General features: G+C 44.7%; 1 protein-coding gene across 1 annotated transcript; it reads right to left on the bottom strand.

Moving 5' to 3' along the window:
* Positions 1-498: 498 nt before the first annotated feature.
* LOC127300863 (uncharacterized) lies at positions 499-7,796 on the bottom strand. The gene is made up of 10 exons (XM_071823366.1): positions 7,507-7,796; positions 7,264-7,388; positions 6,764-6,809; positions 6,601-6,674; positions 4,931-5,868; positions 4,537-4,675; positions 4,345-4,453; positions 4,103-4,222; positions 3,345-3,478; positions 499-888 (listed from the first exon to the last, which is right to left on the bottom strand). The coding sequence occupies exons 7-10, from the start codon at positions 4,353-4,355 to the stop codon at positions 713-715; spliced, it is 441 nt and encodes a 146-aa protein (XP_071679467.1). The 5' UTR covers positions 4,356-4,453; positions 4,537-4,675; positions 4,931-5,868; positions 6,601-6,674; positions 6,764-6,809; positions 7,264-7,388; positions 7,507-7,796; the 3' UTR covers positions 499-712.
* Positions 7,797-9,847: the final 2,051 nt, after the last annotated feature.

Genomic DNA, 9,847 nt, shown 5'->3' with positions numbered 1-9,847 from the left:
AACTTCAAAATATGATTTTCAAGAAAAAAAACAAGCTACATGTAGCTTGTCCTATAAAATAATTCGGTCTCCTCGAAACTCAAATCCAAGTGGGACCGCTGCGCACTGGCAAACCTTGCCACTCACATTCTTTTGTAAATAAAGGCACTAATATTTTACGGCTGCGTAAAATCTTCCGCTCCAATTATGGGACAGGGTGGTGCGGGCTGACAGTCTCCCCACTCCCGAATCCACCTAAACTCTGAGACGGCACACCCCATGTGATAATCAACCAGTTCTCGAAGACCTTGACTACGCATGTCTACATTTAATATGTGGCATATTTTATAGTATGTTCTACGAACAGTGTGATTGCATAGATGTGCATGCCAAACGGTGAATTGGACGTTTTCTCCCCCATTTTGTTTTTACTTATACTAGATTTAGATGTGCGCCTTGGCGCACGACCCCGTAAAATTTAAACAGATATAAATTTAAATAGATATACATTTTAGAGGATTTAGAAAACAAAATTAATAGTGCAATTATAACTAAACACACAAATTGGGAAAAGATCAACAATGCTTATACACAATCAAGGAAACAGCTAAATATACTACAATAACTAACATTTTGTGTTTCCTTTTGAGAGCAATAGAAGGTACAAAAGTTATAACATCTAAGCTCGTTGCAGTTCGATCTTCAGAGGCCACAACGCATAGAAAACATAAATCTAATATGTAGCTGCACCGCCAGATGCTAACACCACTGACATCACCAATTGGATAACCTCGGGCATTGGAATTCCCATGCATCTCCATAGAAAGATCTCTACACTGGGAGCAAATGTAACACCGTTTCTCTGGCCTTTTACCGAGCAAGAACCGGTCTCACTCCCTTCCCAATCCACTGCAGGAAATAAGGGTATGTTCATCTTCATTGAGCACACAAGGAGAGTGAGGCACAATCATATAATGCACAAGAGAGCCCCTCAAGAACATTTTTTTAGCACATGATCATGCAGCAATATCTCAATAATCAATCTTATATTGGGAAAATGAATAAAAGAGACAGAAGATCAAATGTGAAAAAATCACGCAAAAGCTTGTACCCAAAAAGATGATAGTGCCCTTAGTTTTTATGTGTGTTGTGATTCTTCCATTTGCGATCCGCACCTAAAAACAATGAAGTTAGACAGCGACTAACCTCATCACAACACCCTTGCACGCTATGAGCGGAGGTGGTCTACTCGTTACCTTCTATTGTGCAGCAGGATGTACTGCTGTTAAAAGTGCAGCAGAAAGTAAAAAAGTGTCTAAAAAATAAAGCAAAAAAGTGATCAACCGATAAAACTGAAATCATTGTCATGTATGGGTTAAGCACTTAAGCATCATGTGATACACTTGAGTTTTTGTATTTTAGATAGATTCAATTGAAATACATGTATATTAGCTTAAAGTGACCAACGAACCTTGTAAAGATGTGTTTACATGCGGTTGTATATATGACATAACCACTGGTCATGTAAGGGTGCATTTGCATGTAGGCTGGCAAGTCATAATAAATACATAAAATTTATACATAGGTCACAACCCTTGCAGCAGACAGTGTTGGCCACCACTTCATCTTTATTCAAGGACTCCGTCAAAAGTAGTCATATATGCCACTGGATGAGCATAGGATGCATATAACTACAAATTAGAAAATTCAACCAACTAAAGGTAATCTACAATCTGCAATTATGTTAACTAAGAAATTACCGGACTAACGGATTTTCCTTTACTATGAAAGGTGAAGAGGTGTCATCAATATTATGCTTTGACATACATAAGAACAACCGTAAAGGGCAAATAAGTTACTGTATGCAGAACCAAGCCAATTAATACATCCATACATGCAAGAGCAAACTAAGCTCATGTACACTCACAAGAGCAAATGCAGCATGAAATAGTGGGGACCGAGCAAAATAGATGAAAAAAGGCCGCAGACATAAAAGAAGAATCAAAACAGTGAGGGTATACTCCTCGCAACAACATTTCATTTTCAGAAATTTTTTTCTTACTCCAAACTCACTCATCCTTACCTGGACACGTGACTATTGTTATACTTTCCTATCCTGCCTCCAATATTTTTTAAGACCCATCATTAAACACCCAAATTCTATGAATAAATGAATTATACAAAATAGACGACATGAAATGAAAGAAGGACATTACCACAATGTTTCCTTAAACTTGTTGCTTTGACCTTACTGGAATGGTCGACCAACTTGTCATTGTAAGCTGAATCTATAGATATCAGAGCACCACAAGTGCACAGCAAAAAAGAATACCCTCCACATTATATTCGAACTAATGAGGGTTATTTTTGTAACCAGAATTTGTAGATATCAGAGCACCAAAAGTGCATAGCAAAAAAATACCCTCCACATTATATCCAATCTAATGAGGGAAGTATACTAATGACTAAACTGCATAAATTGCAAAGTAATTATAACAGAAATCTCAGTTTAGCTAAAACTCCATATATATCTCATATGTTAGCATATATGTAAGCAAAGATAAAACTAAAATAATGCTTGACACCTCCCATACGACTTTAAACTAATGAGCCTCGTTGATGCACGAATTGTAAACTTTGAATATTCAGTTTTTAATAAAAGGATGTGTGCATCAACCGATGCAGAGGCCGGGGTTTGCCCCCATTTCGAAAAAAAACCATTGAATTTAAGGAGAATACAGGAAAATAACTACCATTGCCCAAATGGTCACATACGCCTGTCAAAGCCACACCAACACCATGCGGTGCGGCATGCACATGTGCACGCACCACAGCGGGAGTAAGTGGCCATTGTGTATAATCTGGCAAAGGTATGCACTTCGTGGATTTAGTGATGGAGAGTGCAAAGTGGTACTATGGCTGTAGATATAACTCAATCAATTTGAACTGATTTCTCATGTTTCTTTAAAAGACATGATCAGGTGGGAAGAAGCAACTGGTAAATATGAAATTTCTTTATACTGAAATAACATTAGTAAAGTGGTTGTTGTTTGAGCTATTTTTTCATCACGTATATTCTCCCGCTTGTACAATAACTCTAGAAAAAAACTGCAAAGAACCAACAACTAACTCTGCAGCTCAGCACACCTGATTTTTCACACAATGGGATAGTAGCTTATAACTTACCCCATGCCTAGACATGTTAAAGGATCTGCTTACTGTTTCGCGTCTGGAGATATTTGAAATTTCTACCCATTTTGTAAAAAAGCTTTCTCTTTCATGAAGGATTGGAGACCTAGTTGTACCTAAGGACACTATCAACAGACACCGGGAAGCATAAAGTGTGAACAGAGGGAAAGACGCACCTGGGATCGAGCGTACACGTGTCCTCGTGGATCCGAAACGAGGACAGGTGCAGAGGACACCTGTTTGAGAATGGAAATTGCTACAGAAGAGATCTCGCTTGGCTTGTGCTCCAACACTTGTTGCAGATGATAGCCTGAAACAAAGCACCACGAAGCTTACTCCATATCCCAGATACATGTAGAGCTACTATTTCCAAAAAGTAATACCTAAACAGAACAAAATAACTCATACCAGAAAAAAACAATGCCAAACATTAGAGTAACACCGAGGCATGTATGAAAAATAAGAGAGCAAACATTGTACATAACGGATAGAATTAAATCCCAAAGCAAGAGCCTAGCAACATAATCCAGTCTATCAAGCCAATTGCACCAATGTAACAATAGCCATCTAGAATATCAGCACCACAGCAGCTAGCATAATAACTTTGCTTATTCCATATCCAAAATAAGCACATAATAAGCATAGAAAAAAAATAAGCACATAATAACTTTGCTTATTAGCCAATAAGGTTCTAACTTAGACAACACAATAAAAGCAAAATAGTAAGAGCAAAATAAGCTGGTTACAGAGTATTTGCCACATGGCTAGGTCATGACCAAGACCTACACATTAGTCAGCTGAAAACACCCAAAATAAAAGCGGTCGATTGGAGGCATACATACATAAGTAAAGAGACGGATCAGGTATACCTAAGATGACAAGCTGATGCATCAATTTTACTGAATAGAGCAGAACCTTATGTCATCATTCATACCTCCAGGTGCTAGCTATGGTCCCCAGGATCATGTAAATCGTCAATGTGACCGATATGCCCATGAATCCTTTGTGCACATGAATGTACACGAGGCACGGTATGGATATGGACCACACCACCCTGATGGTTTACATGAGATTGGTTCAGTCTTGAGAGAAGTTTCAGCGTTAAAATTGATGCATCGGCTTGTTGTCTTAGGAAAGAACAATATTCATAATAATGCAGTGGTGGTTAGAGGCTACCGTGTTGACATTTTCGCTTCCAGGGAGCAAATTCTTGCGGCCAATGATAATGCTGAGACTATATCTCAAGCCGTCGTCTCTCTGTAGTCTGTACTGAAATGACCGGCTCCTAAAAAGAACATGCTTAAGTTTTAAAGCAACAAAGCGAAAGCATGCAGAGGAACGAAAGAAGTACCATTCAAGATAGCTGACCTCAGGTACATTTTTGTCCAGGGGCAACACTGGGAACACTCTACTACTATTTCAAGATGATAATAATATGCTCTTTCTCTCAAATGGCACAAATGCAGCATATTCAGAATTCAGTCCAAACAATCCGCTAACTCTTCAGCTACAAAGGCAGAAAAAACAGTGGCATTATCAGTACAGATAATAAGAATCTAGAACAATACACCACACAAACACATCAGGTAGGGCATCAGTCATTCTACATAGCAAAGGGAAAAGTATATTGCAAGGAAGGTTTCATGTATGGTTCCCGCCATTGAACCACCAGCTATATACAGACAATATGTGACATTCTTAGCCAGGGAAGCATAGTTAAAAACTATACATTTGAACGGTAAATCCTAAGTAAAGCTACAACCTTCAATTGATGGGACCAATCTCCTTCACCAGCAAGTCTAACAAAAGCCGATTTCCTGGGCCATTTTTCCAGCCATCTCTGCAGGAAGATCATGAATGAGCATCTAACAAAAGAAAAGATACTAACCAACTGCTATTATGTACTAACTTGATAAAGCATGAGTAGGGGAGATGGGAGTGAGAGAGACTGTGTATTGTGTATTCTGGAAACCTGAAGCCCATTGTTGTTGTAACTATTATAAAGCCATAAAAAAGGCAATTACATGCATCCGCTCATTGCTGTTGTAATTATTAGAAAGCCATAACCATGTCCAAAGGCCATCCCCGCCCATAACCATATCCGAAGGTCATCCCCGCAATCCACGATACACTTGGGAATAAAGTGATTGAGTTGAAACATATCAGGGCAATAACTGGTCAGATGAAGGTATAACGGACTAATCTTAAGTAATTTTTTCTATTTTCAATGGCTCAAAAAACTTCAATGAAGGATAACCAGTAATTAAGCTGCAAACACAGTCAGACTGGTATTCAATGTATAAAAAAAAGAACAAATATAAATTTGTGCATTTTTTTAGTGCTGCTTGTAAACGATGGTAATTTTTAATTTTTGTACAATAATCCACATTAGAATTCTTGCAACCGCAGTTTTTTTTCTAAATACTTGGCATGTCAATGCACCAAATACTGAATTACACATATGTCATGCCTTGAGCAAAAGATGTGCAAAATCGCAGCCACCACTTGCAGCATGCTCCGCACTGCTAACTTCTTGAAGAAAGGACACGGCCAAACAGAGATGCGATGGCTTGAGCCAAAGCTCTGCAAAATCATCGCCACCACTTGCAGCGTACGTGCTCTGCACTAGGAGTCGCCTTAGGCGACCTCGTCCTAGGGACCGCAACGGGAAGGCCGCATGCATGGCCACTGCCCCCAATCCTATAACATAAGCAAGGATATTTATCAATCAAGCGTAAGATAGGTGAACAATTAAATAAAAGAAAAACTAACAAATACAGTCACACTCACAATTACCTAATCTGTTATTCAGCACTAAGAGTTGGGTAAATCATGTGTATTAATTAAAGGATGGCCTTCTAAGATAAATTAAGGAGCAAAGTAATTTTAATAATCTTTTAAATCTCACGCAAAAAATAAGGTACAGATAGAGGAGGGAGCGAAGCATGCTATGAGGGCATGTTACTACGCATTGGTGTCCTCGTGCATGGTTTTGATCTGTTCTTTCCTACAAGGAATAGGGGCATGTGAACAGAAAACAAATACATGAATTGATTACCGTGAGATGGTTCCTTACCTGGAGAATCACTTGAGCGATGCACCTGGGCTTGAAAACTGAATTCAGGCTCCCTGAGACACATCGCATGCTATATTCAGTTTGGCAACAAAAAAATACAAGTGGCATGGCTCCACACAGAGGCTACCAAAATCTGATATGTGACGTTTGTAACTCTGAGTATACTTACAGAATTCAGCCATGTAGCTGATGCTCAATGCTGAATGTGTTATTTCACTCTAGAAAGCATATAATATCTTATTTACTTCCTAGAAGGCTATTCCACTTGTGAAGGCAGCGACAATGTGAATCTATGTACCTGTGATTCAGAGAACTTTCGAATCATACTTGACCTTTTAGCCGGGGAGAAAAGTTACCTTGGCAATGAACTCAAGTTGATGTCATGTGGCATTGCAATAGCCTGCAGCCTCCGTGTGCTTCCATCCATCAGCTAGTAAGCAATCAGAGAACCATGAATACATCAAGGGAAAAACATCAGAAATATAAGGAGAAACAAAGCGAAAAGATAATAGCTGGTACCTGTGTTTTATCAAATAGGAGTGGGCATTGAACTCATCCCTCTCACCTTTGTCGAGTTTCAACAAATAAAGAAGCTGATGAGAATTTTTGCTGCGAGGGAAGTAACCATCAACAGTCATAATAATATAATTTATCTTTTTAGAATAAACTTCTTGTAATTGTTTAATCAAAATAGAATGAACAAAAAACTTAATAGAACAAATTCATCAGCCTTTCTACCATCGGTAATCTCACCCTTGATTAATAAATTGGTGCATCTGTTCTAGATGTACTCAAAACACAAAATGTACACCCAGATGACTTTGTCACAAGCACAACCCACTTTTGACATGCTAAATCATCTTGGGGAAAATAATTCCTTGTAAGTATAGGTTGTTTTTACTTAGCACATATCACTGGATACATCTTTGCTAACATATATACGACTGTGCATCAAAATTATGATGAATAAGGTGAGCAGAAAGATATGAAGAAAAGGAAATTAAAGAGAAGACATGTACCTGTAATTCATCAAATAGGAGTGTCCTTCAAAATCATCCTTCAGTTCATGGTTGAGTCCCTCCAACAAATCCCTTCATAGGACTTCTCTCCACACTAACATCGTGTCCTCAGATCCATGTTGAAACTGCAAAAATTAGGAGCAAGCCAGACACAAAACATCAACCATCTTTTCATTCACCAGAGAGAACCCACAAAAAAATCGAGATCTGTGTGAATCATCACCAAAATCAATCACCTTGTACCTCAACAATGGAGGCAACAGTGAGATGCGAAGGGGGGAAAGGACGTGCCTGGTGAATTCCCAGCTCGGGCCGCCACTTTTTGTGCGTTGTATGGAGACTGGGGTGGAGGAGGCGGCGGAGCTCGACTGGGAATGGTGAGGGCGCGGCCGTGAAAGGGCTAGAGGAGGCGCACGACCACGCCGACGGAGATCGACAACGGGGAGTTGCAGGCGGCGCAACGGCGGCCGCAGCCGGCGGCCGCGAGGGAGAGGGGCGGGGAGGAGTCTGGCGGCCGGCCACGCGATGGAAGGAGAGGTCTGGGATTGGGGAGGAGGAACCGGGCGACGGGATTGGGGATTTGGGAGAGGAGGAGGCGTGCCAGGGATTGGTGGAGCGCTAGCGACATCGGGCCGATAGGGCTTTTAGTGACCCATGGATAAAAAGTGGGTCTGCGGGAGGGCCTCAGCGCCCTGGACGAACGGCCGGCCGAGATCGCGCCACGTCAGCTCGATCGGACGGCCGAAAATCCAAACGTCTGTGAGAGCCCCATGGGGGTGCAGCAATCATACCGTGAGATACATGTAACAGCATCTCCAGTCGCGTACCCAAACCGTCTCTCAAAACGGGACGGATCGAGCGTTTGGGGACGTATTTTGTTCGTGTCACGTTTGGGAACGTCGCTACCAGCCGCGTCCCCAAACGCCGCACCCAATTGAATATTGGTGCACGAAAATAAACGTTTTCATTCAAATTTGACTATATACTACAAAGTTTGAATGAAAACGGCTGGATTGCATCTAAACCTAGCCTACTGACCGTCCGGCGGTGCGTTCGACGGCCCCGCCCTGTCGTCACCTAACCTCCGCCGCAGCTCTTGCTGCGCGCACCGCCTCTCCGTGCGTAGGGCGGTGGCCAGACGCCGCTGCTCCAGCAACGCGTCGACGTCCGCCCTCCCCTGCTGCGCCGCCTGGAGGGAGAGCTCGACGACGCGACGAATCTGCGCCTCTTCGCGGGCATGGGCATCGTCCTGGAGCTTCTTCTCCGACTCGAAGGACTCGACGAGCGCGCGTTGTTGATCCGTCGTCTCGTCCGGGTGCGGCCCGTCGTTGTCGGACCACTCGAACTCGTCATCGTCGTCGTCCTCCACCTCGGTCTCCTCCTCCTCCGCCTCGGCCTCCTCTTCCTCCTCCACATCCGTTGGCACCTCCATCATCGCCGCCGCCAACGCGTCGACCTCCGCCGCCAACTCGTCCGCCCGCCTCCCCCAGATCGCCGCTAGCGCCGCCTCCCGCTGCTGACGCTCCTCCGTCGCCAGCTGCTGGCGGCGCTCGATCGACTCCGCGCCGCCGACGCTCGATCGCATCCCGCCGCCACCCGCCGTTCACGGTACATCGCCTCCCGCTCCTCGCGCTGGCGGCGGCGCTCATCAACCCACCGCCGGCTCATCTCCTCCGTCCGGCGCCGCCGCACTTCTTCTGACGTCGAGGCGTCGAACGCCGCAACGGTGTCCGCCAACCTCCTCGTGCCACGCTGCTGCCGTCGCGGCCTCGTCAGCTGCGGGTCCAGGGGCGTTGAACGCCGCTACATCTGCCGCGTGCACCGCCTCACGCTACTGGCGGGCCTGCTGCTCGAGTGCCTCCCGCTGTTGTCGACGATGTGCACGCCAGTTCTCCATCCCTCGCCGCCGCCGCTCTTCCCGGTCGGCGACGTCGATGCCGAACTGCGAGTCCGGTGGTGGAGGAGGTGCTAGAGGAGACGACAGTGGAGGGAACTGGCCATCGCCGGGGCGGCTCGTCATTGCGCACTGGTGGCGGAGGAGACGGTGGTGGAGCGACGAGGGCTGTGTTTGTGACGGAGAAAGGGGTGCCGGCGGCTGTGTTGGCTGCCATTGAGCCGGGAGGGCCTTTTATAGACACCGGCGTCGGGAAGAAAGCGCGGGAAGAGGCGAGAAGAGGCGGGAAGAAAGCGCGGGAAGAGGCGAGAAGAGGCGGGAAGAAAGCGCGGGAACGGGCGGTGGCGTGCGAACGCCAGCGACGCGTGGAGGCTCGACAGCACCGACGAGACTTCTCGCCTGCCCCTACATCGCCATTAAGACAAAGATGTCGTCGTGTGTCACTGCGCGCGAATAACTTCCGCCGCGAGGTAGGCGACGGTTAGGTCCAAACTTGAATGAGTCGCTTACGCGTCGGGCCCGCGTCGCTTCGCCTCGCTTTTCGTTGTGTCCGGCGTGCCCGGTGCATCTCATGTGGGACGGGGACAGGCTCGGAGCGCCGGACACCATATCGGGCCGAGCCGGAAAAATTCGGTTTTAGGAAACGCGGCTGGAACGGTTTTTTTGTCCGGCACGTCCAAAATAGCTTTA

Source organism: Lolium perenne, chromosome 7, assembly GCF_019359855.2.
Source record: "Lolium perenne isolate Kyuss_39 chromosome 7, Kyuss_2.0, whole genome shotgun sequence".
In the NCBI taxonomy this organism is placed as follows: Eukaryota; Viridiplantae; Streptophyta; class Magnoliopsida; order Poales; family Poaceae; genus Lolium; species Lolium perenne.
This window is presented reverse-complemented; position numbering and strand designations above follow the sequence as displayed.

Excerpts from the sequence above, each read along its gene's own strand:
- LOC127300863 (XM_071823366.1), bottom strand. Across the intron at positions 3,479-4,102 it reads ACCATAGCTAGCACCTGGAG|GCTATCATCTGCAACAAGTG; the intron begins GTATGAATGATG and ends GCTTTGTTTCAG. Across the intron at positions 889-3,344 it reads ACGTGTACGCTCGATCCCAG|TGGATTGGGAAGGGAGTGAG; the intron begins GTGCGTCTTTCC and ends TATTTCCTGCAG.